The 17,554-nt window shown below is 50.5% G+C and overlaps 1 protein-coding gene across 1 annotated transcript in view; it reads left to right on the top strand.

Moving 5' to 3' along the window:
* The window catches only part of FSD1 (fibronectin type III and SPRY domain containing 1), a 37,993-nt gene extending 36,331 nt beyond the window's left edge, over window positions 1–1,662 (top strand). Inside the window, exon 13 of the mRNA XM_060233120.1 lies at window positions 1,461–1,662. Coding sequence (XP_060089103.1) covers window positions 1,461–1,571 — 111 coding nt within the window. The 3' untranslated portion in view covers window positions 1,572–1,662. The remainder of the gene's footprint in view (window positions 1–1,460) is intronic.
* Window positions 1,663–17,554: the final 15,892 nt, after the last annotated feature.

Below are 17,554 nucleotides of genomic sequence, written 5' to 3'. Positions count from 1 at the left end.
TGGCCCAACAAGGTCTCATTTAGGTCAAATCTGACCCTCATATGCTCTACACCCCTGACTGCTGTTAAGTCTGACTCACAGTGCTGTGCAGCCAATCAGGGGAGACTACAAGGTGATGTCCTTGAGGGCAATTGAGAGTAAGTGAGGGCACTACGTATGAGTCACCTGCTTCCTTCACCATCTCAAATTGTTTTATTGATTTACTTATCGATTTAAAACATTCGTTCACTTCCCTTGCTCCTGACAGAGCTCAAGGCAGCTGACAACATAGAAAAAATACAGGGGGAAAATGAGGAAAAAGAAAAATTTAAAATCGCAATTCAGCTCTGCCACTAAACTTAATCAAATGTGTCGGGTTGCCAAGTCCCCTGCAGCCTCTCAAGCGACGTCATCGAGCCAGCAATGTCGCGCGCCGGCTGCTCTAGGAGCTTCTGGGAAAACGCTATGGTTTTCCCGAACACTCTAGCAATTTGGGAGGAAATAGTTTTCCTCCCAAATTGCTAGAGCATCCGGGAAAACCATAGAGTTTCCCCAGAAGCTCCTAGAGCAGCTGGTGCAACACATCGCCAACGCGATGACATCACTTGCACGTGGTGTCATCACGCTGGTGATGTCAACAGGGGATCCCCCTGCCGGCCCACTGAGGGCCAATGGGTTGGGGATCTCCAAAGTGGGAGATCTCCCCCCGCCCCGCCCAAGAGTTTGGCAGACCTAAAATGTGGTCCTAAATAAAACCATCTTCAGCTGTGTACTAAAAATCGAAAGTGAGTGAGCCAGGCACACCAAATGAGCCTCTTTGATTGATGGGACAGTGAGTAGGGCCTCTCCCTGATGCTAATTCTTGGGCAGGAACTAGGGCTGCCAAGTCCCCTGCATCGCCTGGTGGGGGACTACTTTTGGGCGCGCAGAATCTCTCGGAAGTGACAACATTGCACCGGCGAGGTTGCACACCGGCTTCTCTAGGAGCATCTGAGAAAACTCTATAGTTTCCCCGGGCGCTCTAGCAATTTGGGAGGGAAACTCTATAGTACCATAGAGTTTGACCTCCCAAATTGCTAGAGCATCCGGGGAAAACCATAGAGTTTTCCTAGAGCGGCCGGTACACTTCCAAGGGATGACATTGTGCTGGCCATGTCGGGGGAGAATCCCCCCGCCGGCCTACAGTAGGAAACCTCCAGGGCGGGAGAACGCCCGCCTGGCCCGGGGTTTGGCAGCCCTAGCAGGAACACATGGGAAAATTAGCCAATCTCAGGTCACCAGGGATCATTTAAAGTGTGGCAAGGCAGTACTGGGTAAGCAATCAGATGCAGCTACAAGAAGATGCTCTTTGAGGGCAAGTAAGGGTAAGTGAGAGCACTAGAAATGATTTTTGGTTCTGCCCTGCAATAATTACTTTTTGTTGCAGTGGCCTCTTTAGGCAGGTTCAGCCATCCCCCTGATGTCTCTTCCCTTCTCTACAGGTTTGGTGCGGCAGTTTCCACGTCTATTCTGGCTTGCAAGTCCCCAGCGCCGTCAAATGCCTTCAGAAGCGGAACAGCGCCACAAGCAGTTCCAATGCTAGCCTGACTTAGAGCAGCTGTAGTGTTCGGTTTCCAGGATCCGGCCTCCCTCACCACAAGAGAGGCCCGCACTGCCTGGATGGGCGAGGAAAAAGACTTCTCCTACAGTGTTCTTATTCAGTTCCCTGCCAGTTCTGCGCCTCCACCGCCACGGACCAGAGTACAAGCAGCACACCATGAATGTATTGGATTACTGATCTGTCTGCGATTGTAAAATGTCTTCTTATAGTGTCGGTCACAGAGTCCTTCCTCCTCCACCCCACCCCCCGCCGAGTTTTTACTTTGGCCTTCTGCAGATACAGGGAAAGGTCAGAGTTCGGGAAGTCTGGAAGTTCAGTTTCTGAAGAATAGCCTTTTCAAGCAAGTCAAACGTTTAAAATTCAGCAGCGCTCTAAATTTTGTGCCAAGAAAATTATGTAGATGAAGCTCCTTTGCATAATCATTTGCTGTTAGCCAATAATTTGCTAATATCCTGCTATTAGCCATAGTGTATTGTTGGAACTCTGTCTGGGGCAGTGGTGCTCTGTATTCTTGATGGTTGTGGGGGGGGGGGGGGAACAGTGGGAGGGCTTCTAGTATCCTGGCCCCTCTGATGGACCTCCTGGTGGCGCCAGGTTTTTTTGGCCACTGTGGGACACACAGTGTTGGACTGGATGGGCCATTGGCCTGATCCAACATGGCTTCTCTTATGTTCTTCTGTCTGGGGCAAGTGATGCTGTGTATTCTTAGTTCTTGGGAGGGGCAACAGTGGGAGGGCTTCTGGCCCCACTGATGGACCTCCTGATGGCACCTGGGTTTTTCGCCACTGTGGGACACAGAGTGTTGGACTGGATGGGCCATTGGTCTGATCCAACATGGCTTCCCTTATGTTCTTATGTCTGGGGCAAGCGATGCTCTGTATTCTTGGTGCTTGGGAGGGGCAACAGTGGGAGGGCTTCTAGTGTCCTGGCCCCACTGATGGAGCTCCTGGTGGCACCTGAGTTTTTTGGCCAATTGTGTCGGACTGGATGGACTATTGGCCTGATCCAACATGGCTTCTCTCTTATGTTCTCTTATGTTCTTACGGTTTTCAGGGACTGGTAAACTCCTTCCTAACCAGATGGAATGTCACTTCACTTGGCATCTCCTCGGGCTTCTTCATAAGCTATGACCAACTGCTGCCCAGGCTGACTAGATGGTTGCTTACTTCTCTTTTTGCTTACAATGAAACCAGAGATTTGAAGAGTCAGACCATATAAAACTACAAATGCCTCACATGAGTGGTTTTAACTGAACAATAGCAGCCCCCTCGATTTGGAAGGGGAGGGAAGGTGAATTTAACTTAGGGGTCCTCAGCCGTTTTCAGCCTGTGGGCCTCTTTGGAATCCTGTCAGAGCACAGTGGGCACAGTTCCAAAATGGCTGCCACTGGAGGCGGAGCCAGCTACAAAACGGTGGTCACAGCTTCCCTCCAGTCCCGCAATGAAGCTCCTTGTGCTGTGGCAGCAGCTGCCGCCAAACTGTTTTGAAAAATCCGTGCAGCCAATTAAATCGGCAGTGGTCGATCAAGAAGCCCTGCTGAGCAGCAACTCCACCTGGCCCCGGCTGCTTTCTAAAAACACTTGGTGGGTACCAGGGGTGGGGAACCGTGGCTCTCCAGATGTTTTTTGCTTACAACTCCCATCAGCCCCAGCCAACATGGCCAATGGCTGGGGCTAATGGGAGTTGTAGGCAAAAAACATCTGGAGAGCCACTGTTCCCTACCCCTGGAGTAGACCCATGGGCTTCATGCAGGGGACCCCTGGTTTAACCTGATTCCTTTTTCTAGCCTCAGTAGTTCCCCTCCCTGCCCACTGAGTAGGGTTGCCAATCCCCAGGTGGGGGCAGGGGATCCCCCGGTTTGGAGGCCCTCCCCTGGCTTCAGGGTCATCAGAAAGGGGGGGGGAGGGAAATGTCTGCTGGGCACTCCACTATTCCCTATGGAGACCAATTCCCTTAAGGTATAATGGAGAATGGTCTGTGGGTATTTGGGCTCTGGGGCGGCTGTTTTTTGAGGCAGAGGCACCAAATTTGCAGCATAGCATCTGGGGCCTCTCCTCAAAATACCCTCCGAGTTTCAAAACTATTGGAGCAGGGGGTCCAATTCTATGAGCCCCATAAAAAGGGGCCCCTATCCTTCATTATACCCTACGGAAGGAAAGCATTTACATGTGGTCCCTTTAAATGTGATGTCCGGAACTCCCTTTGGAGTTCAATGGGGCTTGTCACAACCTTGCACCTGGCTCCACCCCCAATGTCTCCTGGCTCCACCCCCAAAGTTCCCAGATATTTCTTGAATTGGACTTGGCAACCCTCCCATCAAGGACCACATATGGAGGCTGTGTTTGTTTTGTCAGTGAAGTAAAACTCAAGCATGGAATGAAACAAAAAGCACAGAGATGAAAAGAGACCCCCCACACAACTCTTCAGCTGAAGCAGCCTTCTCATACAAAGCTGTTCTTTTATCAAATTAAAGATGAGATGCCCAGCCAGTCTTTTCAGAAATCCCCTAACATTTCAGTTGGTCTGACTCTCTGGAGAGCCAATCTGGTGTAGTGGTTAAGTGTGCAGACTCTTATCTGGGTTTGATTCCCCACTCCTCCACTTGCAGCTGTTGGAATGGCCTTGGGTCAGCCATAGTTCTCGCAGAGGTTGTCCTTGAAAGGGCAGCTGCTGTGAGAGCCCTCTCCAGCCCCACCAGCCTCACAGGGTGTCTGTTGTGGGGGAGGAAGGGAAAGGAGATTGTAGGTCACTCTGAGACTCTGTCCTTGAAAGGGCAGCTTCTGGGAGAGCTCTCTCAGCCCCACCTGCCTCACAGGGTGTCTGTTGTGGGGGGAGAAGTTATAGGAGATTGTAAGCCGCTCTGAGTCTCTGTCCTTGAAAGGGCAGCTTCTGAGAGAGTTCTCTCAGCCCCACCTGCCTCACAGGGTGTCTGTTGTGGGGGAGGAAGGAAAAGGAAATTGTAGGCCACTCTGAGACTCTGTCCTTGAAAGGGTGACTTCTGGGAGAGCTCTCTCAGCCCCACCCACCTCACAGGGAAGGGAAAGGAGATTGTAGGCCGCGCTGAGACTCTGTCCTTGAAAGGGCGACTTCTGGGAGAGCCCTCTCAGTCTGTTGTGGGGGAAGAAGATATAGGAGATTGTAAGCTGCTCTGAGTCTCTGATTCAGAGAGAAGGGCGGGGTATAAATCTGCAATTCTTCTTCTTCTTCTTCTTCTTCTTCTTCTTCTTCTTCTTCTTCTCCTCCTCCTCCTCCTCCTCCTCCGCTCAGTAGTCTGGATGCTGAATCTAACCCAGCAATGTCTGCATTCCCTAGGAAGCACAGAATAGCCACTGCCTATCTCTATGCAGGGTTTGAAAAGTCTGGGGTTGCAAAACCCTCATCTACCATATGTTTCTCCTCCTCTCCGTCCTCACTGTCCTGGAAGTAAAATAATCTCACAAGACCCTTTCACACTCATCCCAAGATAGGGTGACCGAGGTCCGCTTCTCACCCTGCAAGCAGCTTCGGGCCTTAACAATAAATTTTAGGTTGCGGTGCAAACTTTGTTGTGTGTGTGTGCGTGCGTGTCAGAGGGCTTGTGGGAAACCAAAGTGACTCCCCCTCCCCTCCCAGTGGCAATTCACAGCCACAAGAGATGTATTGGTTGCTTGAAGGAATTATGAGACAGAGGAATTATGGGAAGCTCAAGGAAACCTCCACGTGTGGAGGGAGACTGCCTTGAAATATCAGCCTTCCTTCAGGTTCTTGGAGTATCTGGCCTGGGAAAAGTTTCTGGCAATTTTGGGCTGTATCAACAGAAGTCTAGTGTCCAGATCACGCAAAGTGATGGTATCGCTTTGCTCTTCCCTGGTAAGACCTCACCTGGAGTACTGTGTTCAAGTACTTGAAGGACTGTCCTATAGAGGATGGTGTGGAATTGTTTTCTGTAGCTCAGGAAGGTAGGACCAGAACCAGTGGGTTGAAATTAAACCAGAAGAGTTTCAGGCTCAACATGAGGAAGAACTTCCTGACCGTTTGAGCGATTCCTCAGTGGAACAGGCTTCCTTGGGAGGTGGCGTGGGCTCTCCTTCCTTGGAGGTTTTTCAACAGAGGCTAGATGGCCATCTGACAGCAATGAAGATCCTGCGAATTTAGGGGGAGGTGTTTGTGAGTTTCCTGCATTGTGCAGGGGGTTGGACTAGATGACCCTAGAGGTCCCTTCCAACTCTATGATTTTATGCGGCAAGGAGCTTATTGACACCAATTAAATTAACTAGAGCTTCCACATTCAGGAGAGGCCTACCTGTACTAGATAGCCTGCTTGTGAGCACCAGGAGACAGGTTGCTGCACTACGTGGACCTTTTGCACAATGCTGCAGGACTGGATTTCTTGGGGGATGGGGGCGCAGAATATCTGAAAGCAGAGCATCCATGTTCAAGAGCAGTGTACCTCTGGATACCACCTGTGAAGGTGTCAAACTCCTGATCTAGAGAGGCAATTTGGTATAGTGGTTAAGTGTGCGAACTCTTATCTGGGAGAACTGGGTTTGATTCCCCACTCCTCCACTACAGATTGTACGCCGCTCTGAGACTCTGTCCTTGAAAGAGCAGCTTCTGGGAGAGCTCTCTCAGCCCCACCCGCCTCACAGGGTGTCTGTTGTGGGGGAGGAAGGGAAAGAAGATTGTAGGCCGCTCTGAGACTCTGTCCTTGAAAAGGCAGCTTCTGGGAGAGCTCTCTCAGCCCCTCCCACCTCACAGGGTGTCTGTTGTGAGGGAGGAAGGGAAAGGAGATTGTAGGCCACTCTGAGTCTCTGATTCAGAGAGAAGGGCGGGGAATAAATATGCAATCTTCTTCTTTGTTATGAGGGCTGAATCTGACATAAATGAGACCTTGTTTGGTGTAGTGGTTAAGTTTGGGGAGGGACGGTGGCTCAGTGGTAGAGCATCTGCTTGGGAAGCAGAAGGTCCCAGGTTCAATCCCCGGCATCTCCAAAAAAGGGTCCAGGCAAATAGGTGTGAAAAACCTCAGCTGGAGACCCTGGAGAGCCGCTGCCAGTCTGAGAAGACAATACTGACTTTGATGGACCAAGGGTCTGATTCTGTATAAGGCAGCTTCATATGGTCATATGGTCTAAGTGTGCGGACTCTTCTGTGGGAGAACCATGTTTGATTCCCCGCTCTTCCACTTGCACCTGTTGGGATGGCCTTGGGTCAGCCATAGCTCTGGCAGAGGTTGTCCTTGAAAGAGCCAGTTTGGTGTAGTGGTTAAGTGTGCGGACTCTTATCTGGGAGAACCGGGTTTGATTCCCCACTCCTCCACTTGCACCTGCTGGAAGGGCCTTGGGTCAGCCATAGCTCTGGTAGGAGTTGTCCTTGAAAGGGCAGCTGCTGTGAGAGCCCTCTCCAGCCCCGCCCACCTCACAGGGTGTCTGTTGTGGGGGAGGAAGGGAAAGGAGATTGTTGGCCGCTCTGAGACTCTGTCCTTGAAAGGGCAGCTGCTGTGAGAGCCCTCTCAGCCCCACCCACCTCACAGGGTGTCTGTTGTGGGGGAGGAAGGGAAAGGAGATTGTGAGCCGCTCTGAGACTCTGTCCTTGAAAGGGCAGCTGCTGTGAGAGCCCTCTCAGCCCCGCCCACCTCACAGGGTGTCTGTTGTGGGGGAAAAGGCATAGGAGATTGTAAGCCGCTCTGAGTCTCTGATTCAGGGAGAAGGGTGGGGTATAAATCTGCAATTCTTCTTCTTCTTGGGCCGGGCCATGTCGGTTTGGGCCGAGCCATGTCTGGCCGGGTCACATGTGTACCTATTTATGTTTAATTTGATTTATACCTTGCCCCCCCCCCCCCGCTGAGGCGGGCTCAGGGCGGCTTTCATCAGATCGTAGTATACTAAGATCGCGATCATAAAATCAATAAAACCATTAAACGATATAAATTAAAAACAATCTACAGTTGGCGCTAACAAATTAGATGTTACTCATATTCCCAGGACGACAGTTGTTCCAGAATTCTCCTACGGTAAGCTGAAGGCTTGCCGGAAGAGAACAGTCTTACAGGCCTTGCGGAACTGAGCGAGGTTCCACAAGACCCTAACCTCTTCCGGCAATTGATTCCACCAGGAGGGGGCCGCCACTGAAAAGGCCGCATCCCTGGTGGTCGACAGTCTCGCCTCCTTCAGATCCCTAGGAGATGTTGAGATTCTCTCTGGGGAATGTGTGAGGACAGACGGTCCCTCAGGTAAACGGGTCCTCGGCCATATAGGGCTTTAAAGGTAATAACCAGCACTTTGTAACGGATCCGGTACACTATTGGTAGCCAGTGCAATTCCTGCAGCGCTGCCTGTATGTGCTCCCACTTGGGCCGCCCCAGTAGCAGCCTTGCAGCCACATTCTATACTAGCTGAAGTTTGCGGATTCGCGACAAAGGCAGCCCCAAGTAGAGGGCGTAACAGCAGTCCAATCTTGAGGTGACCGGTGCATGAATCACATTTAAAATTAGGTAGCAGAGATTTAAATTTTGTAAAAACATGCTTAAACCGTTAGCACTCATTGGTTTTAAAGATGCTTTCTTTGTATTTCTCCCATGGGATCCAAGGAACTGGGCAAAGGAAGCTCTGGCTCTTTCCTTCCTTCCCCAAGGAACCAGGAGGGAAAGGAGCCTCAGCCAATGGAGAAAAGAGAGGTTTTGCTCTGTAGCTCCTGTGCAATTGAGAAAGCCTTGTAAAGCATGCTGAGATGCAGAAGGAAGCAAGAGAATGATTAAAGGGTTGGAACGCTTTCCCTGTGAAGAAAGGTTAAAACGCTTGGGGCTCTTTAGCTTGGAGAAACGTCGACTGTGGGGTGACATCATAGAGGTTTGCAAGATAATGCATGGGATGGAGAAAGTAGAGAAAGAAGTCCTTTTCTCCCTTTCTCACAATACAAGAACTCGTGGGCATTCAATGAAATTGCTGAGCAGTCAGGTTAAAACAGATAAAAGGAAGTCCTTCTTCACCCAAAGGGTGATTAACACGTGGAATTCACTGCCACAGGAGGTGGTGGCGGCTACAAGCATAGCCAGCTTCAAGTGGGGGTTAGATAAAAATATGGAGCAGAGGTCCATCAGTGGCTATTAGCCACAGTGTGTGTGTATATATATATATATATATATATTTTTGGCCACTGTTGGACTGGATGGGCCATTGGCCTGATCCAACATGGCTTCTCTTATGTTCTTATGTGACACAGAGTGTTGGACTGGAGGGGCCATTGGCCTGATCCAACATGGCTTCTCTTATGTTCTTATGTGACACAGAGTGTTAGACTGGATGGGCCATTGGCCTGATCCAACATGGCTTCTCTTATGTTCTTAAGAGAGAGGGAGAAGGAAGCAGATGACAGCAAGACACTCGCGGGCCTGAGAGGAGCTCTCCAGGGTCCTGATTCAGCCCCCGAACTACATGTTTGACACCCCAGTTCTAGTCAGTCTTGTCTGCTCTGGGGCTCTCCCAGGTCTTTCTCATTAGCTGCTGCCTGAGGCCCTTTAACAGGATGTGCTGGGGACTGAAACTGGGGTCCTTCTTACACATGGCTAGGGAATGAGAATATGCACATTCCATGATATCACAGCAACCAACCCAATGGCATAGGGAGGGTCTGAAAGAACAACAAAAATGTGTAATGGTTAAGTGCGCAGACTCTTATCTGGGAGAACCGGGTTTGATTCCCCACTACTCCACTTGCACCTGCTGGAATGGCCTTGGGTCAGCCAGAGCTCTCTTATCTGGGAGAACCGGGTTTGAATCCCCACTCCTCCACTTGCACCTGCTGAAATGGCCTTGGGTCAGCCATGGCTATTGCAGGAGTTGTCCTTGAAAGGGCAGCTTCTGAGAGAGCTTTCTCAGCCCCACCCACCTCACAGGGTGTCTGTTGTGGGGGAGGAAAGGAAAGGAGATTGTAGGCCGCTCTGAGACTCTGTCCTTGAAAGGGCAGTGCTTGTAAGAGCTCTCTCAGCCCCACCTGCCTCACAGGAGGTCTGTTGTGGAGGAGGAAGGGAATGGAGATTTGTGACCGCTCTGAGACTCTGAGGTTCAGAGTATAGGGCGGGATATAAATCCAATATCAGCTCGGAAGTTCTTCTTCTTGTGGTGACCCTGGTTTGGAGGCCCTCCCCCTGCTTTAGGGTCATCAGAAAGTGGGAAGGAGGGGAGGGAAATATCTGTTGGGCACTTCATGATTCCCTAGGGGGACCGATTCCTATGGGGTAAAATGGAGAATTGATCCATGAGTTTCTGGGGGGCTGTTTTTTGAGGCAGAGGCACCAAATTTTCAGCATAGCATCCTGTGCCTCTCCTCAAAACACCCTCCAAGTTTCAAAAAGATCGGACCAGGAGGTCCAATTCTATGAGCCCCAAAAGAAGGTGCCCCTATCCTTCATTATTTTTTAAATGGAGGGAAAGCATTGAAGAGGTTCCTTTAAATGTGATGGCCAGAACTCCCTTGCTTCTAGCTCCACCCCCAAAGTCTCCTGGCTCCACCCCCAAAGTCCCCAGATATTTCTTGAATTGGACTTAATCATAGAATCATAGAAGTGTTGGAAGGGTCCTCTAGTCCAACCCCCTGCACAATGCAGGAAACTCACAAACACCTCCCCCTAAATTCGCAGGATCTTCATTGCTGATAGAGGGTCATCTAGCCTCTGTTTAAAAACCTCCAAGGAAGGAGAGCCCACCACCTCCCAAGGAGGAAGCCTGTTCCACTGAGGAATCGCTCTAATGGACAGGAAGTTCTTCCTCATGTTGAGCCACAAACTCTTTTGATTTAATTTCAACCCATTGGTTCTGGTCCTACCTTCTGGTGCCACAGAAAACAATTCCACACCATCCTCTATAGGACAGCCCTTCAAGTACCTGAAGATGGAGATCCTATCACCTCTCAGCCGCCTCCTCTCCAGGCTAAACATGCCCAGCTCCTTCAACCTTTCCTCATAGGACTTGGTCTCCAGACCCCTCACCATCTTCGTCGCCCTCCTCTGGACCCGTTCCAGCTTGTCTATATCCTTCTTAAATTGTGGTGCCCAAAACTGAACACAAGACTCCAAGTGAGGTCTTACCAGAGCAGAGTAAAGCGATACCATCACTTCACGTGATCTGGACACTACACTTCTGTTGACACAGCCCAAAATTGCATTTGCCTTTTTAGCCACCGCATCACACTGTTGGACGTGGCAGCCCTATGCTTGTCTCCGGCGCCTAGCTTGGAGGTACAAGACCAAAACAGTGTAGGTCATGTGCAAACCAATCTTTATAGAGCTGTAGCTAAATGTTTTGAGGAGGGCTGCTTCAAATCCAACTGAGAAGTTCAGACATGTCTGCCCCCTGCCGCCTCTGGTTTTCCTGGGCCAGAGTCCCCATCTGCACGGACCAGAGGTGTTCCATTGCCCAGGTTCTGCTGAAGGGGTTTATGCTAGTCAAAATCGAGGATACTCCCAAAACTGCCAGTACCTCCCTACAGCATTCCATGACAATCAGACCCATCTTCTAGCACAGGGGTTTCAAACTCATGAGGGCCAGATTGTGAGGCAATCCAAAGGGATCTGTTGAGGCTGGGTGAGTGGGCGTCAACGTGGCAGATGAGGTTCAATGTGGCCAAGTGCAAAGTAATGTGCATTAGGGCCAAGAATCCCAGCTACAAATACAAGTTGATGGGGTGTGAACTGGCAGAGACTGACCAAGAGAGAGATCTTGGGGTCGTGGTAGATAACTCACTGAAAATGTCAAGACAGTGTGCGATTGCAATAAAAAAGGCCAACTCCATGCTGGGAATTATTAGGAAGGGAATTGAAAACAAATCAGCCAGTATCATAATGCCCCTGTATAAATCGATGGCGCGGTCTCATTTGGAATACTGTGTACAATTCTGGTCACCGCACCTCAAAAAGGATATTATAGCATTGGGAAAAGTCCAGAAAAGGGCAACTAGAATGATTAAAGGGCTGGAACACTTTCCCTATGAAGAAAGGTTGAAACGCTTGGGGCTCTTTAGCTTGGAGAAACGTCGACTGCGGGGTGATATGATAGAGATTTACAAGATTATGCATGGGATGGAGAGGATAGAGAGAGAAGTACTTTTCTCCCTTTCTCACAATACAAGAACTCGTGGGCATTCGATGAAATTGCTGAGCAGTCAGGTTAAAATGGATAAAAGGAAGTACTTCTTCACCCAAAGGGTGATTAACTTGTGGAACTTACTGCCACAGGAGGTGGTGGCGGCTACAAGTATAGCCAGCTTCAAGAGGGGATTGGATAAAAATATGGAGCAGAGCTATTAGCCACAGTGTATATATATTTTGGCCACAGTGTGACACAGAGTGTTGGACTGGATGGGCCATTGGCCTGATCCAACATGGCTTCTCTTATGTTCTTATCTGACATAAATGAGACCTTGTTGGGCTGGGCCATTAGTGTGTACCTATTTAAGAATAGGTAGCAGAGATATAAACTTTATAAAGGACACAGACAAACACAATTAAAAGATTTTGAAATTAAAACAGCGCTCTTTGGTCTGAAAGGTGTTTTCTTTGTATTTCTCTGTTGGGATCCAGGGAACTGGGCAAAGGAAACTCTGGCTCTTTCCCTCCCTTCCCAGGGGACCAGGAGGGGGAGGAGCCTCAGCCAATAGAAGGAAGAGAGGTTTGGCTCTGTAGCTCTGCTGTGCAATTGTTAGAGCCTGGCAAAGCAAGCTCTGCCTCCCCCCTTTCCTCCCCAAGGGAGGAGCCTCAGCCAATGGAGAAAATAGTGTCTTTGCTCTGTAGCTCCTGTGCAAAGCAAACTGTGATGCAGATGGAAGCAAGAGGGAGGGAGAAGGAAGCAGATGACAGCCAGTTGTTCGGGGGCCTGATAGGAGCCCTCAGGGGGTCTAATTTGCCCCTGGGCCGCATGTTTGACACCTCTGTTCTAGCAGCTACAATGGAAACGTTCTGTGACATCACAGCAGCCCAGCCAATGGCTAAGGGCCCATCTCAAAGTCAGTCAAGCCAAGGCTGCATCTTCTGCAGCACTCAGTGTGGTAACCTAGGGGTGTGGTCACACGTCACATTAAAAGCGGGTGAGTAGCGCTCAAATTTGAACCGCCGAATATTGATTCGATGCAGGGCCGATCAGACGAGCAGCCAAGAATGTGACTCATCCTGTTGTTGAGCGATCAGACATCCAATACTATCACGCGCTTGGCGCACGCGTGATTGGATGGTGATTCCTGGGAGGGGGGGGTGGTCCATTGAACATGCACCCAAGTGTTTGGAGGTGGGAAATCAAACGCTGCTTCAGAGGCGGCGGGGGGGGGGGGGCGGGAAGGGGGGAAAGTTTTTGGAATTAACGTTGCCGATTCAAACCAGGGGACTGCCAGAAACTACTTTCCAGGGAATTGGCAGTGACAATGATATCTGGAAATCCTCCACATTTAGGGGAGGGACGGTGGCTCAGTGGTAGAGCATCTGCTTGGTAAGCAGGAGGTCCTAGGTTCAATCCCCAGCATCTCCTACTAAAAAGGGTTCAGGCAAATAGGCGTGAAAAACCACTGCTTGAGACCCTGGAGAGCAGGGGAGGGACGGTGACTCAGTGGTAGAGCATCTGCTTGGTAAGCAGAAGGTCCCAGGTTCAATCCCCGGCATCTCCAACCAAAAAAGGGCCCAGGCAAATAGGTGTGAAAAACCTCCACTTGAGACCCTGGAGAGCAGGGGACGGATGGTGGCTCAGTGGTAGAGCATCTGCTTGGTGAGCAGAAGGTCCCAGGTTCAATCTCCGGCATCTCCAACTAAAAAGGGTCCAGGCAAGTAGGCGTGAAAAACATCCGCTTGAGACCCTGGAGAGCAGGGGAGGGACGGTGGCTCAGTGGTAGAGCATCTGCTTGGTAAGCAGAAGGTCCCAGGTTCAATCCCCAGCATCTCCAACCAAAAAAGGGTCCAGGCAAATAGGTGTGAAAAACCTCCACTTGAGACCGTGGAGAGCAGGGGAGGGTCGGTGGCTCAGTGGTAGAGCATCTGCTTGGTGAGCAGAAGGTCCCAGGTTCAATCCCCGGCATCTCCAAAAAGGGTCCAGGCAAGTAGGCATGAAAAACCTCAGCTTGAGACCCTGGAGAGCCATTGCCAGTCTGAGAAGACAAGACTGACTTTGATGGACCCAGGAGGGTCTGATTCAGTATAAGGCAGCTTCATATGTTCATATGAAAAAAAAAAAGATTCCCCCCCCCCCCCCTGTTCTAGATTCCCAGGTGATCTGGCAATGCGCATGTCTGTAGGGGCTTTAAAAAAAAAAAAAGGTGGGAGGGGCAGTTAACATTCCAAGGGGCAGTATCGCGCGTGAGCTGTCCAAACAGGAAAAAACCGATCTGTGGAAAAGGGCCGGACTTTCTGCGCTATCAAATTAACGTGGTATTGATCTGCAGCAAGCCGAGATGATCCTTGATGATGCTTGTGGGTGTCTGGACGGACATATTTAATCCGTCAGCGAGACGGAGCTGTGTCGCTACTAATGGTACGTCTGAACGCACCCTAGGAGCTCCATGGCCATTTTGCATGAGATCTCAGGGGCCTGTTCCCTGCATTAGTCTTGGGCTAAGAGTCTTCTTGACTGAATGGAATGGGAGCTTGAGCCCCTCCTTAACCACTGAGTCGCAACACACCATGTTCATCCCAGGCAGGCAAATCACAGCCATGTGCCCACAGATCGTCCAAAGACAGAGACTTTTGTTAAGGCTGGCAACAGGACAGCCAGTTTGGTGTAGTGGTTAAGTGTGCGGACTCTTATCTGGGAGAACCAGGGTTGATTCCCCACTCCTCCACTTGCACCTGCTTGAACGGCCTTGGGTCAGCCATAGCTCTGGCAGAGGTTGTCCTTGAAATGGCAGCTGCTGTGAGAGCCCTCTCAGCCCCACCCACCTCACATGGTGTCTGTTGTGGGGAAGGAAGGGAAAGGAGATTGTAGGTCACTCTGAGACTCTGACCTTGAAAGGGCAGCTGCTGTGAGAGCTCTCTCAACCCCACCCGCTTCACAGAGTGTCTGTTGTGGGGGAGGAAGGGAAAGGAGATTGTAGGCCACTCTGAGACTGTCCTTGAAAGGGCAGCTGCTGTGACAGCCCTCTCAGCCCCACCCGCCTCACAGGGTGTCTGTTGTGGGGGAGGAAGGGAAAAGAGATTGTAGGTCGCCCTGAGACTCTGTCCTTGAAAGGGCAGCTTCTGGGAGAGCTCTCTCAGCCCCACCCACCTCACAGGGTGTCTGTTGTGGGGGAGGAAGGGAAAGAGATTGTAGGCCACTTTGAGACTCTTTCCTTGAAAAGGCAGCTTCTGGGAGAGCTCTCTTAGCCCCACCCACCTCACAGGCTGTCTGTTGTGGGGGAGGAAGGGAAAGGAGATTGTAGGCCGCTCTGAGACTCTGTCCTTGAAAGGGCAGCTTCTGGGAGAGCTCTCTCAGCCCCACCCACCTCACAGGGTGTCTGTTGTGGGGGAGGAAGGGAAAGGAGGTTGTAGGCCGCTCTGAGCCTCTGTCCTTGAAAAGGCAGCTTCTGGGAGAGCTCTCTCGGCCCCCACCCACCTCACAGGGTGTCTGTTGTGGGGGAGGAAGGGAAAGGAGATTGTGAGCCGCTCTGAGACTCTTCGGAGTGGACGGCGGGATATAAATCCAATATCTTCATCTACCTCACAGGGTGTCTGTTGTGGGGGAGGAAGGTAAAGGAGATTGTGAGCCGCTCTGAGACTCTTCGGAGTGGACGGCGGGATATAAATCCAATATCTTTTTCTTCTTCTTCTCTTTCTGTGATGGTCCATCTTGGAACTGAAACTAACTCGTGTCTCTTTCCCAAAGCAAAGCGCTAATCCCGCCTCCCATGGTGGCCATTTTTTGATTGACCACCTCATGGGCAGCCATTTTATGGTGGGACTAGGGTTGCCAATCCCCAGGTGGGGACAGGGGATTCCCCAGTTTGGAGGCCCTCCCCCTATTTCAGGGTCATCAGAAACCGAGGGGGGGAGGAGGGAAATGTCTGCTGGGCACTCCGTTATCTGAAGTCCAAATCCAGCCCAGTTGTCAGCACTGGACACAGTTCCCAATTGCTAAGTCAGCTGTTTTCTTCAAAAGGATGGAGTCCTTTAAAATACAGGCTCATGTGATGCTGCTTATGAAGATTCAGAGGAACAGAGAATCAGAGGTGGACTGGGACGCACGTCCATTTCATGGACAGCTTGGCCAAAAACCTTCTACGGACACCACAACCTCCTTTTCTTGGCTTAGTCCCAGAGTATTACGAGATGTTTGCCTCACTGAACTCCAGGGTCTTCCTCCGTTCCTGCAGTTTCTTTCTCAGCTCCTCGGACATACCTGCAAAACCAAAGCAGAGTGTGTCTCTATGCTGCGCAACTCCAGGAGCTGGAAATGGGCACTGTGGGAAACGACCTCATGCACAAATCTCAAGGGTCCCATGAAAGCAATAGAGCAAATAACAGGCAGCTTTTAGGACCTCCTATTGGTTTCCCACGCAAACGCTATCCAGACCAAATGCTCTTTCAACGTGTTAATTGCGCTGTTTTCTAGGGTTGCCAAGTCCAATTCAAGAAATATCTGGGGACTTTGGGGGTGGAGACAGGAGACATTGGAGGCGGAGCCAGGAACAAGGTTGTGACAAGCATAATTGAACTCCAAAGGGAGTTTTGACCATCACATTTAAAGTGACCGCACACCTTTTAAATGCCTTCCTTCCATAAGAAATAATGAAGGATAGGGGCACCTTCTTTTTTGGGGTTCACAGAATTGGACCCCCTGGTCCAATCGTTTTGAAATTTAGGGGGTATTTTGAGGAGAGGCACTGCATGCTATACTGAAAATTTGGTGCCTCTACCTCAAAAACAGGCCTCCTGGAGCCCCAAATACCCACGGATCAATTCTCCATTATTTTCTAGGGGAATAAGTCCCCATAGGGAAAAATAGAGTTCCCAGCAGACATTTCCCTCCCCTCCCCACCCCCCCGCTTTCTGATGACCCTGAAGCGGGGGGGGGGCCTCCAAACCGGGGGATCCCCTGCCCCCACCTGGGGATTGGCAACCCTACTGTTTTCCCATTGGATTCTAACTTTATATCACTTTGCATTCTTAACCCCTGCCCACCAGCTATATGTAAATCCTGCTCACTGTACCTCATTCCTTTGTCTGAAGAAGAAGAAGACATTGGATTTATATTCCGCCCTCCACTCAAGAGTCTCAGAGTCTCTCCCTCCCCCACAACAGACACCCTGTGAGGTGGGTGGGGCTGAGAGGGCTCTCACAGCAGCTGCCCTTTCAAGGCCAACCTCTGCCAGAGCTCTGGCTGACCCAAGGCCATTCCAGCAGCTGCAAGTGGAGGAGTGGGGAATCAAGCCTGGTTCTCCCAGATAAGAGTCCGCACACTTAACCACTACACCAAACTGAAGAAGCCTGCAGGCACACGAAAGCTTATTATTTATTGATTTGATTTATATCTTGTCCTCCCCGCCAAAGCAGACTCAGAGTGGCTTACACTAGGAGGCCGCAAGGCCAGCGTTAAAGCAAGATAAAACATAAGTGCATCATAAATGAAACAGTTACATAAAATAGTAATAGGCGCTATTGATCTCATATTAAAATATAATGGCGTGCTAAAGATGGCAAGTCCTGCCAACTATGTTGATATTAAAATTGTGTTAGTTGCTTCTGCTGGATGTCCTGTGAAAGGAGATTCCTCAGTCACATTGTGAAGTTTGAGGTGGGCCAGTGGATTTGTTCAGCTGTTCTGTTGTTACAGATTTTGATTCGAAAATGCCTGGCGGAAGAGCGCCGTTTTGCAGGCCCTGCGGAACTGTGTGAGCTCTCGCAGGCCCCTAACCTCTTCCGGCAGCTCGTTCCACCAGGCGGAAGCCACAGCAGTAGAGGCCCCAGCTCTGGTCACGAGCCCATGGCGCAGAGTGGTAAAGCAGCAGTACTGCAGTACTGTGGTCTGAACTCTCTGCTCACGGCACTTC

This window comes from Heteronotia binoei, chromosome 2 (genome assembly GCF_032191835.1).
Source record: "Heteronotia binoei isolate CCM8104 ecotype False Entrance Well chromosome 2, APGP_CSIRO_Hbin_v1, whole genome shotgun sequence".
Lineage (NCBI taxonomy): Eukaryota > Metazoa > Chordata > Lepidosauria > Squamata > Gekkonidae > Heteronotia > Heteronotia binoei.
The sequence above is the reverse complement of the archived record's forward strand: the minus strand, read 5'-3'. Positions and strand labels throughout refer to the sequence as shown.